This window comes from Lactuca virosa, chromosome 9 (assembly GCF_052849685.1).
Source record: "Lactuca virosa cultivar CGN04683 chromosome 9, Lactuca_virosa_CGN04683_v6, whole genome shotgun sequence".
NCBI lineage: Eukaryota > Viridiplantae > Streptophyta > Magnoliopsida > Asterales > Asteraceae > Lactuca > Lactuca virosa.
In genome coordinates, this window is record NC_136434.1 from 131646815 (window position 1) to 131661448 (window position 14634).

The following is a 14634-nucleotide window of genomic DNA, read 5'->3' on the forward strand; positions in this document are numbered from 1 at the left end:
GGGATGACTCGACGAGTTGTAGCGGGTGTGACCCAGTAGTCTTGGCCAGTGTTGACTCATCGAGTTGGGAGTCAACTCAGTGAGCTGAGAAAACCCTAGGAAGATCATGGAGAATTCGAGGGGACTCGGCGAGTCACAGGTGTGCACTCGGCGAGTCAGGTCAACATGGAATGTTGACCCAGGTTTACTTATGTTGACTTCATGAGTGGGCCAGTAAGGGGGCCGGTGGGGCCAAGGAGGGTTAAAATGGTCTTTTACCCATCCTGAAGGTCAAAAGAGGAAAAGAGGACTTAAGGTATAAAGAGTAATAATACGGATAATGATTGAGGTTCTTGTCTTATGTGTTAGGCGGAGGCTAGTCCAAGATTTCCGAGTGCTTGTCGGTTACCTGCTAACCGAGGTGAGTCTTCTCACTATACGTTACCTAGAGTGGTATTTATGTGCGACCGGAAGGTCTTATGTGCTTACTTGAGTTATGCATCTTGTCTATGTGATATTATGCTATGAGTTATTTAGACCGGACCAGAAGGTCCAACGATTTATGAGGCCGGAAGGCTCAACCAGACCAGACTGGAAGGTCCAACGATATATGAGGCCGGAAGGCTCAACCAGACCGGGCCAGAGGGTCCAACGAGCTAGACCGGACCTAAGGGTCCAACGAGCTGCAGGACCGGAAGGTCTACCAGAGTTGTGGAACCGGAAGGTCCACTGAGACATATTGACCGGAAGGTCTTGTAGATCCATAGCCTCGAGTAGCTGGTTATATGTATGTGGTATTTTGGGGAACTCACTAAGCTTCGTGCTTACCGTGTTATGTGTTATGTGTTTCAGGGTTCTCAGGATCGCGAGACGGTACCGGCTTGATTGTACACACCAGAGAAAGAGTTATGTTTTGAGGATCCTGGATTATTAATTAATCAAACATGGAGTTGTGTTTTGTAATTTGAATAAACGAGATTTTTATACGTTATGAAAAGTATGCAATTTTAAAATGAAAAAATTTGTTTGAAAATTTACGTCGTTATATGAATTGTGAACAATATCGATGACATTGCAAGTTTCTTTTTCTTTCTATAAAGAAAAGAATAAGAAACTATCTATCTATTCAAATATTATTATTTTTTTGAACAAAAGAATAATATATGATATATCATTCAATCCCAAAAGGTTCGTGTATATGATAATGTTGCCCATGGTATAATGTATACCCATCTAGTACTGTACAAATAGTATAAGATAAGAAGTTAAATACATGAAAGTGAAAATTTATTTTGGATAAATTTTCACTTTGGATAATATGTAATGTTTATTTCAGATAATGTGTTTCTTTACATCTGTTTAGATATTACACCTCAAGATATCGACATTAATTGACATAATTTATAGTGTTACTAATGACAAGCGGTGAATAAATGTTTGTCTATTATCATTCGATTAATCTTTTTTTGTTTTCAATCTCAATTGCTCTAATAGACTATTTACGGTTTCTTAACCTCTCCATCCTCCATTATCCTTAACTCCTCCCCACGTTCTCACCTGCTTCTCCTATGGCCCGTACTATTGGCTTAACTCCTCCCCACGTTGGGTCCATTCTCTCACAAACCATCGTCCCCCACAACTATTTCCCCCATTACCCTCATGTACAAATAGAAAAGGAAACTGATGTATAACAAGATGTGTTTATAGGTTTGTATTCCAAACCAACGTGACACATCGATTCTCCTGCCTCGACGCCTCACCATTACAGTCTCACTATTGCTATAACTACTCAATAAAATGAAGGTAAGGTATTAATATACAATTTATGCTTCATATATTGGGTTTTTTTAACATTACAAACTTAGGGATAATATTCATGGTTTGTATGTTTTGAACATCACAATCCTTAACATTCCAGTCTTATGGCTAAACTCCCTACTCCTTCAACTCCTTTCCACCACTAATATTTAAATCAAATCATGTATGTTTCTCATATCTGTTTCACTTCCAATGAATTTGAAGAAATCTAGGATTCTATTTAGAATTAGCTTGAACTTCCCAAATATGCAGGTATGGTCGGTTTTCATCCATTCATGTTCTTCATATCATTGTTGTTTGACTTTTTTAATACACTGGTACGATTGGTTTTAATTTCTAACTTGAGTTTATCCTTACATTATTGCTTGATTTTTTTAATGGACGTGGCAAGAGTTTTAGATTTTGTTGGAATTATGGTTTAGCATTTATATAATCTTACTTTGCAAAGGAATCTTGCTAATAGATCAGAAAGAGTAAAATTGATGGAACTACATCCAACAGAACCATGGTAATGATGCACTTATCATATCTCATATATTAATATACAAACATAGTGACCAATGTCTTTTCGTATAAAATTGGGCGACATGGCTCAAGATTGGTTATAGCTTATATGCTTTTAACAGCTTAACCTTGAGTGTAACATCCTGTTTCGAGAAGTTTCTTATTTCGGGATTATAGACAATAAATAGATCAAGTAAAGGCCTTGGGCTTAAAGGGAGTAGGGTTTAGACCCTATTGGATGTTGACAATATCGATTATGCGATCTAAGCCTTGGTTTATGTCTTGGAGTCAAAGGGTAAAATGGGAAAGTGATGTTTCAAACTTTTTTCATGAATTAAGGATTTTAATTCGATGTGTTTTAAGTTAAAAGTAATTAGATAGGTTTGTGGGGATTTTAAGGTCACATCTAATGATTTGATGAGTCAAAAACTCTATATGTTGACTGCCAGCGCTAGCGCCAACATCATCATCAGTCCCAACACCTCAAGATCTTATCGGCGTCAACGTGTAGATAGTAATCTTATGTAATCTTTGTATATTAGGTAATTATACAGATATGTATAGAATAGATAGCAGATCTGATATCTTTATTTATAAGGATCGGTTCTTAGTATAGATTAGATATAATCCCTTTATTGAAGATGTATACTAATTAGTTTAGTAAATATTCAACATTAGGGTGAAAGCCTAATGTTAATTGTCTTGGTTACCATCTTTGTGACAATCGTTCTCTTGGTGAAAACACCCCTTTTTTAGTGAAAGCATCTTTGTGATTATTCGTGTTCTTTCGTTTTTCTTTTTAATCTTTGCTATGTTTGTTTGTTCTTTGATATTCACTTGAGTGTATCTGATCAATACAAACCTTCAATTGGTATCCAAGCAGGTTTTCTGATGCATTGAAGTTATCAGATCGGTTTAGAACATCTGTTATAAGATCTGTTCATAGAAGGTCTGAAATTATTTTTAGAAACCTTGAAAATCAAAAGAAGAAGAAGAAGAAGAAGAAAAGAGTTCAAATATCTGGAGCTAAATCCGATCAAAATATTTTGAAACTGAGGAGAAGAAGAGAAGGGTTCAAAAATCTTGAAGCAAACATCCTTCTTTCAGATCAGAAATCTTTAGAAGAAGTGAGATTAAAATGGATCTCTTCAAGATTTGTTCAAGCACTGAAACATTGTGTTCATTATTCTGTTGCTCAAAGATACCACCAAGTAAGTGTTTCTAAACCAAATCTTCTTTTGGTCTCTAAAAGTCCCTTGCTAAAATCGGAAGATATGAAAAAGAACTGAAATCTTTCAAAGTTCTGGTTGGCAGTCTCTCTCTCTCTCTCTCTCTCTCTCTCTCTCTCTCTCTCAAAGCAAATGTAAGATTCTTTGTATATTGTTTGTGTAAAGTTTTTTTTTTTTTTTTTTGTCTTTTATTAGATTTTATTTTTAAAGTTCGGTGTAGTTTTTATTGTTGAAATCATTGTATGTTGGTTTGAAGTCAAAAGGAAAAGGTAGAAAAGATGCATGGAGTTTGTTGGTCTATGTGACGAAAAAGAAAAGGTATAGGTCCAAAGGGTATTTTCGGCACCAAAACAAAGTCTGATGACAAGTGTCATGCCTTACTTACTGCACTGAGAGACTTGCTGAGTTTTTGTTTCACTGGAAGAGTCATCTTTGGCCTTCACACTTATGAAAGAATGGCACAAGTGACAAGGGCATTTTGGTCTCAAATATTTTTCCTTGTACAATGAAGTTTCTATCAGAATACAAGAGTTGTTTCTTTTATAGTTGGATATCTTTCATCGAGAATACATGCTATCCTAACTCCTAAAGTTCATGCTAATACAACTCTCACGCTGACATCAAAGGCTGATTCCTAAAATTCTTCTCTTCCCAGCTTCACTAAACTCCACCCACTCCATGAGCTTCACCAGTGTCCTCTTACTTTCTAAGTCTCCAGTACCTCTCTCAATAAATATCTTGGCCTAAAGAAAGTCTCTCAGTTTCATGACCAGTTTTAGCGTCTCTCAGCTTCATATGGTTCACTACACATTCACATTTATCAATGTAATATGCGCTGATATAAGGTTCATGCTAGAACTTAGGATGATGCTCCTACTCACTCATAGGGTTTCTGCTCACACTGATCTTCCTCCTGAAGTTCCTCAAATCTATGGTTTAACAAGCTGATATGCTTACTGATTGGATTCACACGTTGGCTGATATACTTTACTTAAGTCTCACTGACCTCAACCTCTCTTCTACCAGCATTATCTTCCAACATCAGTCGTCTTTACACATATTCAATTCTGCTTGCATGCATAACTGCAAAAGTACGTTTGTAGCTATTCGATATATGGCTATCAAGTTTGTTTAAGGTTGTATCAATCAGAAGATAACGCAAGGAAGAGGAACAAGCATCAGATACCTGGATTTGAGAATTCTCCAATAGGAGAAGATGATAAGAATGTGGGATTCAAGTGGTTCGAGAAAATATTAATGATTCACTCCCTGTTTGAAACAGAGAAATCATTCAAGCGAGAAAAATGGCTTTGTATTCATGAGTTAAATAAGAAAGACATGGGCATTTTAGTAAATTCACTATAACTCTTGATTTCAAAATCTTGTTCTGCAAAAGTCGATTTCAAGGCAGATCAATGAGGCTTGTTCTGCAATCATGAGTGAGATGTTCATTTCATAGGGGTCTCACTCTTATATCTTTTGATCAATTATTCAAAGGATGAATAGTTTGTCAGATTTTTGTTAAGAAAGATGATTCATGAAATGAATCGGTTCTCAAGGTTAGACTGGTAAATGAATGAATAAATGTTGTCTGCATGAAGATTTTATCAAAGGTCCAGTCAAAAGCAAAAGTCATTGTCATGGGTTATCTTTCTAAAGAGACACAGGGATATAATGGGAAAGAAAGAACATTCCTTCAAGAAAGACAAGAGAAATGTCATACAGCAAGAGGAAAAGTTCACTGCCTTGGTTTTGCTTATGAATTACCGAGAAAGGCTTTAAACTCTATGTCATTTTCATAAAGAAAAGGCCAATGATTGTTTTGACAGTTTATGAAAATCACAATCTGTCAAAGAAATTATTTTTTTTATAAAAGAAATTTTGTCCAAAATATGAAGATGAAAGATGCTAATGCTTCAGTTTCCATTTTATTTACAAAGCTTGCACATTCGCTGACTTTTAAAGTTTGACCAAACTTCTCAACCTCAACCTCAATGTTTCATATTATCCTTGTCGAAAATTTTGTTTCTTCATGTCCAAATGTTTCATATTATCCTTATATGAAAAGGAAATAAAAGTTGCTGATTTTTGTTGATGCTCTCTTCGAGAATTAAAATAAGTAAAGCAAAGGGAATTATGGTTCGGCTGTTTCAAGGAAAAGGAAGGACTATCAGAAGCATGGATTTCACTAATCTGTCAATGTGTTGTCACCATACAAACAGTGAACGTGATATGAAAAGATGTCAAGCAACAACAAGCACAAATCATATTCATAGAGAGACGATATGCACAACTAGTGAATGCAGCGAATTTCATAGCTTCCTGGATTCCTCTTCCCTTAACAACAACACAGATCTGTTTTCGCGTTGTTATTAATCTTAGCCTGCTGCGTTTGAATACATGTGAGTGTATAAGAACTTCAATTACACTCGTAAATCCTATTGTCGTCTCCGGCTTTCGAGATGCCAATCTCAAGACTGCGTGAGTAGCATAAAAAAGAACTCAATAGCTCAGCCTTTCAAAACACTGAAGCTTTTTATAGTGGCTATTCTTCTGCATATAAAGAGATCATTGGTATACCTTCTGATACATGTTGTCTGGCTTATTCTTTTTGTCACACTCACGATTGCAACTGGACTCTTGTTTCTGTCTATGGATGGTCTTCATCAAAAGCATGTACCGGCTTCATGTCTCAAAGAAAAAATTAATTTGTTTCTTTTTATTTAAAAAAAAATCATTTTTCAAAAGTTTTAATTAAGTTTTAGTTTTATAATAAAAATAATTAATTAAATAAATAAAATAAAAATAAAATCATTTTTTAAGTGTAATTTTCTAAAAACAAAAAATAAAATAAAATTTAGTTCTATTTTCTAGAGTTTTTAATTAATTTTCTCTAAATAAAATTTTCTTTAGTGTATTTTTGTTTTTAAATTTATTTTGTTCGTTTAACTTTTGTCTCGTATATTTAATTCTCTAGTTATAGTTTAAATATAGAAAATAAAAAATATATATATAATCATGTTTTTCAAATCCACTACTTAGTTTTTGTTTAAGTTAAACTATATTTAGTTATTAATTTTGTTAGTTTCTATTTTCTTGTTAATTTTATTTAGTTTATTTAAATTTTGTATTTTATATTTATTTTGTTTCTTTTTAAATCTAAAAATTCAAAAACAATTGTTGTGTAGGTCTTCTTAGTAATGTGTTTCAAATGTATATTTTTTATCAACTTGATAGAAATATAAGGGGGATAATGCACTCAAGTATCAAAATGGAGTCAATAATTCAGCTCCGAGGGACAAATTTAAACGTTATGTTTGGTGTTCAAATTATCTATGAACATTAGGACTTATTTACCCCCTAAATCTTCTAACGGTTATATTTCTCTTATGTGTACAAAGTTCAAGTGGGTCTTGGTGACGGTCTACCTAATGTATCAATACACATCTAGTTCATGATTTGCAAATTCATTGCATCACTTTCATGGAATTGTCGAGAAATGTCATGATAATCATACAATGTGTTTACAAAGTGTCTCAAGCAATTGAACCACGAGGTTATGGGAGAAATCAAGTTTGACAAAGGCAACTATGCTAAAAAAATGACATGCAGGTAGAAATGTTTTTTGAAGCTGAGAGTTATGCTTCATCTGGTTTGGTCTCTTATGCTAAAATCATTGTACCTTTCATGAATTAACAGTGGCATTTCATAAGCCAAGTATGTAACTATTGACAAACCATTGTCCTTAGAAGCATGTTTTTATATGTGCCTAAATCTCTCTAAGTATCTAGTCAGCGAGACCATCTGCTGAGATGACATTGAGTCACCCACTCACGCTGATTGTCTAGCATTGTCTAAACTTTCTATGTGAGATTGTCTGGTCCAAATACAAAAAAGTTATAGAAAGGCGTGGGTGTTTATTTTTGGTTAATTGTCTTTTACCTAACTTTGTCCCTGGAAGCATGCTTACCGTATGCATCAAGTCTCATTTCTGCTGAAACATCGAGCATAACCCAGTGACTTACCTTGATTACATAGTTATCAACATAAGAGATACTTGTTTGGTCATTAAATGACAAAGGTGTATTCATGTCCTTGACCTCCTAGTCTGAGGTATAATATGGTACCATTAAACGAATTGATAGTGAACATCCAAGTTCTAGATTGCAACTCAACTCTATGATAAGGAAGTTGAACCACTTCTTGTTGATGAGCTGAAATTGTTTCTGATTCACGATGATTCCACCTCAGCGTGACTGAAACACTCTATTATCTCCTAAATTTCTTCTTTAAATCTTTAAAACACCACAGCTTATCGCACGCATCCTTCCACTCTTGTCCTTTTTCTTCTAATAAAAGTGATTAATGAATTGGCGCATGAAACCAAACTCTGATGAAATCTCGCAATACTATGTCAGTGAATGGCAGTGTAGACCCATACTATCAAGAGACATCACTCACTGAATTACCAACTGCAACTCTGGTTTATGTCGTGGAGTCAAAGGGTAAAATGGAAAAAGTGATGTTTCGAACTTCTTTTATGAATTAAGGATTTTAGTTCGGTGTGTTTTAATTCAAAAGTAATTAGATAGGGTTTTAGGGCTTGTAAGGTAACATCTTATGCTCTTATGAGTCAAACACTCTATATGTTGACTGCTAGCGCCAACGCCAACATCAGCATCAGCACCAGCACATCAAGATCTTATCAGCATCAGTATGTACATAGTAATCTTATGTAATCTTTGTATATTAGGTAATTATACGGATATGTATATAATAGAGAGAAGATCCAATATCTTTGTGATAAGGATCAGTTCTTAATATAGATTAGACACAATCCCTTGATTGAACGGATATACTAGTATAGTTTAGTATATATTCAACATTAATGTGAAACCCTAATGTTAATTGTCTTGATGAACGTTTTTATGACAATCGTTCTCTTAGTGAGAACACCCCTTTCTTTGTGAAAGCATCTTTGTGATTATTCATGTTCCTTCGTTTTACTGTTTAATCTTTGCTTTATTTTTTTGTTTTTTGTTATTCACTTGAGTGTATTCGACCGATACAAACCTTCAGGGCTCGTCAATACCTTTTTTGTGCATATAAAGATCACCGAAAACATAGTTGAAAGAAATTATGATTGTTTGATGTTGGAATGGAATTTGAGGAAAACCCATTCTCACAAGGTGAGAAGTATATTCTTACAATGTGAGGAGCTTGTTCTCACGAGGTGAGAACTATATTCTCACGACCTGAGAACTATGTAGCCCAAGCCCACAAAATTTTAGGGTTTTCAAGGTATTTAAAGGCAAGAATTCATTTTTCAGGTTGTTTTCTTAGCCTCCATCATATTCAGAACCCCTTGTGAGAACCCTAGCCTCCATTTTCATGATTTAAGCCTCCCCTCTCCTCGCTCATCCATTTTTGGTGGTTTTAGAGCAATGTTTTAATGCAAGATTGATCATTAAAGCGTGTCAATTGAAGATCTCAACTTTCATCTAACTTCTAGACCTTTGTAAGTTATAAAGTTCCAAGCTTTATTGTATTTCATCTTGGATCTAAGTGTATTTGGTGTTTTGGTCCATTTTAATGAATTTTCAATGAGTGTTGGGAATAAAGTTTTCAACTTTATTACTCTCCAAGGTCCCAAGAACGTGGTACGTTTCATATCTAGACTCCAACATCTTTTGATCATTTTGGGATGCTTCTAGGACCTCATGGACTAGGAAAGTCATGATCTTTTGCCTTCCTTTTTGGCCATGCAAGTTATCTTGGTCATTTAGGTCATTTTTGTGTATTAAACTTTAGATCTTAAAGTTTGAGGCATTATTATTGTAACAGCCCAAAAATCGAGGCCAAAAATTTCATTTTTAAATTAAATAATTCATAACATAATTTACCAAACACTGCCAATGTCATATCAATTTATAAAAACCATAACAGCGTGTCTGAAAACCATATCATCGGAAGTAATAAAAATCAGAGTACAATCCCAGAAAACTCCATGCGGAAATCATGTGTGTGATGCGCTGCTACACCGCCGGCTCCTTCCCCTTTGACGAAGAGGTACCTGAAACCACAACAAAAAACTGTAAGCACAAAGCTTAGTGAGCTCCCCCATCATACCGCATATCATATAATATCGTCGGTATATTTCAACTGGTAACTACCATCGGTATCTTTCAACCGGTAACTACCATCGGTATCTTTCGACCGGTATCCGCCATCGGTATCTTTCAACCGGTAACTGTCATCGGTATCTTTCAACCGGTAACTACCATCGGCATCTTTCAACCGGTAACTGGGGACTATTTCACCCCCTACCACTAGCATACAATAGCAAGGTATAAACATAAAGTCAGGCGTATCGGGGTACTGACCTACCCATTAGTCCTAACGACCTATGCTATGGAAAGACTATTCCCTGTTACTACCACTAACACAGCGTTCATATTACGCAAGCATATCTCATGACCAAGTCACATAACCAAACCAAGATAATTATCGCAAAGACAATTACCTACTAAATATCCCTGTTAGTGGGTCGGCATTGTGGCCTTAGACCCACCCCTACTGGAAGGTAACTCACCTCGATGTCGTGTAGCGTCTGAACTGCCCCCAGCGTGAAGGTCGGCTCCCCTCGACTCCTCAATCCCTACACGACAATCCTCAAGTCATCAAACAGAACATATGACCCTAACCAGGGTCAATACCATAACCAGACAAAGTCAACCTTGGTCAAAGTCAACATCCAGTTTATATGACTCGCCGAGTTGGCCCGCCAACTCGCCGAGTCCATACTCCACTAATCTGATACAACCCCGACTCCGTTTGTCGAGTCTAGCAAGAACTCGACGGGTTCTTCTTCCTCCAAACTATCGGGACCATCTTCATCCGACTCGCCGAGTTCTTCCTTGAACTCGGCGAGTTCATCTCCCTCATAAGAACATGTCCAGTCTATGACTCGCCGAGTTGTAGAACAACTCGTCGAGTCCATCTTCAAGGATTGGGAGATTGCCTTGGACTCGCCGAGTCTGTTCATACACTCGTCGAGTCCCATGGTTCTCAGGTCCTTTTTCGCATCTAAACATCTACGGGACTTCCCTCCCTAACAGCTGGTCCATTCGCAGAATGGATTTGGTGGTCATTACGCCTCGACTCGTCGAATCCCAAGAATAACTCGGCGAGTCCATCCTTGACCATTTCTATACAGTCGATTTAAATGGGCCTTAACACATCAAAACCATATATCTGGCCTCCTAATGTCCATTTTATACGTAAAGTTCCAAACTTGGTGCACATGCATGGGGTTTTTAGCTCAAAAATCCATAAAAGGTGCTCTACAATGTGCATGGGGCTCTCATGGCCATAGAGTTGGCACCTTTATGCCATGAGACCCCTCCAATAACTCAGATCTGAAAGTAGAACTCCATGAATCACTTCACAAATCCGGAAATGGCTTAGAAAGCCCTAAATGCACCCAAAATCTAAGCCCTAAAGATGAACAACCAAAAGAAAGACCAAAACAGGGGGCATTTACCTTGATTGAGCTGAAGATGGAATAAGATCTCTGGATCTACAAGCCCCAACTCGAATTCCCAAGCTTCCCCCTTCCTTCCAAGCTTCACAACCACCCAAAAGCACCAAAAATGGCCTTAGATCACGCAAAGCAGCTAGGGTTTCGATAAGAGGTGTTCTGGGAGCATAAGGGACAATGGTGGCTGCAATAAGGCGTTTAAATAGGGTGCAAACCCTCGGATTTAGGGTTTCCCTCAAACAGCACCTACTCGTCGAGTCAGTCGCCCGACTCGTCGAGTAGGTGACTTAAAATGCCCGCGGATCACGACCCTACTTGACGAGTTGGGCCACCAACTCGTCGAGTCCCAGAGAAAATATAGAAATGTTTTAAATTAAATGCGTACCGGGAATCAGGTGTTACAAATCTCCCCCACTTATTCTAGACTTCGTCCCCGAAGTCTGCTGCTTGATCCTAAAAAAGCTCGGGGTAATGCTCCCTCATCTCGTCCTCCGGCTCCCAGGTCCATTCCGAGCCCTTGCGGTGCTGCCACTGCACCTTTACCAGTTCCACTTTCTTGTTCCGCAGATTCTTTGACTTCCTGTCGAGGATCGTCACTGGCTGCTCGATGTAGTTCAGGCTGTCATCAAACTGAATATCCTCTAAAGGCACAACTGCCGAATCGTCCACCAAACATTTCCGTAATTGGGAGACGTGAAAGGTGTTATGAATCTGACTGAGTTCGGCTGGCAAATCCAGCCTATATGCTACCCTGCCCACCCGGGCTATAACCCTGAAGGGTCCAATATACCTGGGGCCCAGCTTGCCCCGCTTCCTGAATCGAATGACGCCCTTCCATGGCGACATCTTCAGGAACACCATATCCCCGACCTGGAATTCCAGGTCTGACCGTCGCTTGTCGGCATAACTTTTCTGCCGACTCTAAGTAGTCTGAAGTCTGCTCCGAACCTGTTGGATCTTCGTCGTAGTCTTGAGTACCACTTCGGTACTCCCCATGACTCTCTGCCCCACTTCTCCCCAGCATATTGGGGTCCTGCACTTCCTCCCACACAACATCTCGAAAGGAGGACAGTCGATACTCGCATGATAGCTATTGTTGTAGGAGAACTCCGCCAATGGGAGGTAAGTATCCCAACTACCTCCGAAGTCTAAAACACACACCCGCAGCATATCCTCCAGAGTCTGGATGGTCCGCTCGCTCTGACCATTCGTTTGCGGGTGAAAGGCGGTGCTAAAATGCAGTCGTGTACCCAACTCGTCATGAAACTTCTTCCAAAACCTGGAAGTGAACCTCCCATCCCTGTCTGAAATCACCGAAACTGGCACCCCGTGCCGCGCCACTACATCCCGGATGTAGATGTCGGCCAACTTTTCGGCCGAAATACTCTCCTGAATCGGAATAAAATGGGCGCTCTTGGTCAATCGATCAACGATGACCCAGATCGAATCAACCCCTCGCGTGGTCCTTGGAAGCTTCGTAATGAAGTCCATAGTGATATCCTCCCACTTCCACAACGGGATATCCAACGACTGGACCTTGTCGTGAGGTCTCTAGTACTCAGCCTTTACCTTCCTGCAGGTCAGGCAACTCTCCACAAATCAAGTTATGTCCCTCTTCATGCAGGGCCACCAATAATCGAGACGAAGATCCCTATACATCTTCGTCGCCCCGGGATGGATGGAGAACCTGGATTTGTGTGCCTCTGCCATCAGTACCTGGCGCACACCTCCATGATACGGGACCCACACCCTACGGTGAAGAGTCAACAATCCCCGGCTATCATAGTCGAAGGAGGAAATCTGGCCCACAATTCGCTCGCTCTTCCGATGTTCCTCCTTTATGGCCACCTTCTGGGCCTCCCGGATCTACTCCAACAACGGAGTCACAACTGTCATCCTCAGACAGATATCCCTGATCGGCGCCGCCTTGCGGCTAAGCGCATCGGCCACGACATTGGCCTTCCTCGGGTGGTAGAGGATCTCGCAATCATAATCCTTTACCACATCAAGCCACCGATGATGCCTCATATTCAGATTTGGCTGGTCCATGAGATACCTCAGGCTCTTGTGGTTCGTGTAAATGGTACAACGAACCCCATAGAGGTAATGGCGCCAAATCTTGAGGGCGAAAACAACAGCCCCCAGCTCCAAATCATGCGTCGGGTAATTCGCCTCGTGAGGCTTCAGCTGCCTCGAAGTGTAAGCTATAACATGCCCCCTCTGTATCAATATCGTGCACAAGCCTGAGATGGATGCATCGCAATATACCACAAAGTCCTCCATGCCCTCTGGCTGGGCTAAGATTGGCGCCTCACACAATCTCTGTCTCAACGTCTCAAAGGCGGCCTGCTGCTCAAGCCCCCAACGAAGGACCACGGCTTTCCTCGTCAACCGGGTCAGGGGCACGACTATCTTGGAGAAGTCCTGAATGAACCTCCGATAGTAGCCTGCCAGTCCCAGGAAGCTCCGAATCTCAGATGGAGACCTCGGAACCTCCCACCTCATCACGGCCTTCACCTTGGCCGGGTCAACAGAAATCCCGTTCTGGTTGACAAGGTGCCCAAGAAACTGCACCTCGCGCAACCAGAACTCACACTTGGAGAACTTAGCATATAAGCTCTCCCTCCTCAATGTACCCAGAACCTCCCGCAAGTGCTCCTCATGCTGCTCTCGCATCTTGGAATAAACCAAGATGTCATCGATGAAAACTATCACAGACTGATCCAACATCGGTCTGCACACGCGGTTCATGAGATCCATGAATGCGGCAGGAGCATTGGTGAGCCCGAAAGGCATCACCACGAACTCATAGTGGCCATAGCGCGTCCGGAACGCAGTCTTCTGCACATCCTCCTTTCTGACCCTCATCTGATGATATCCTGAACGCAGATCAATCTTGGAGAACCAAGGTGCTCCCTGTAGCTGGTCAAAGAGGTCATCAATCCTCGGGAGTGGATAACGGTTCTTCACTGTTACCTTATTCAACTCCTGGTAGTCTATACACATCTGATGTGACCCGTCCTTCTTCTTCACAAACAGAATCGGGGCTCCCCAGGGTGAACTGCTCGGTCTAATGAATCCCTTGTCTAACAACTCCTGCAGCTGCGTAGACAACTCCTGCATCTCAGGAGGAGCCAACCGATACGGTGCCTTGGCTATCGGAGCCGCACCAGGGACTAGGTTGATGTTGAACTCTACCTGCCTCTCTGGAGGTATCCCAGGCAACTCCTCAGGGAATACATCCGCAAACTCTCGTACCACGGGCACATCGCCCACCGTCGCCTTACTCGCCTCCCGGGTGTCCATAACATAGGCGACAAATCCTGCGCAACCCTGCTGAAGGTAGCGCCTAGCTCTCGCTGCTGAACATAAAGCTGGTCCTCGATGTGGCCTCTCGCCCTGAATCACCAGCTCTCCCCCACTTGGGGTCCTGATCCGCACCAACTGCTGCGCGCAGTTGATCACGGCCCCATTGGGGCTTAGCCAATCCATACCAATAATAACATTGTTCCCCTACAAAGGTATGGGAACCAAGTCTACCAGGTAACGCTCCAAGAACAGCCT

General features: G+C 40.2%; 1 protein-coding gene across 4 annotated transcripts in view; it reads left to right on the top strand.

Annotated features, from left to right (window-relative positions):
• Positions 1-1466: 1466 nt before the first annotated feature.
• LOC145136759 (uncharacterized) overlaps positions 1467-14634 on the top strand; it is a 47360-nt gene continuing 34192 nt past the window's right edge. For 3 of the 4 annotated variants that reach the window (XM_079070874.1, XM_079070872.1, XM_079070873.1), the window contains exons 1-2: positions 1467-1787; positions 3185-3512. In XM_079070874.1, coding sequence (XP_078927000.1) covers positions 1777-1787; positions 3185-3512 — 339 coding nt within the window. In that variant the 5' untranslated portion in view covers positions 1467-1776. Of the gene's footprint in view, positions 1788-3184; positions 6209-14634 lie in introns of those variants that run through there. The other variant, XR_013720702.1, reaches the window with a different exon arrangement.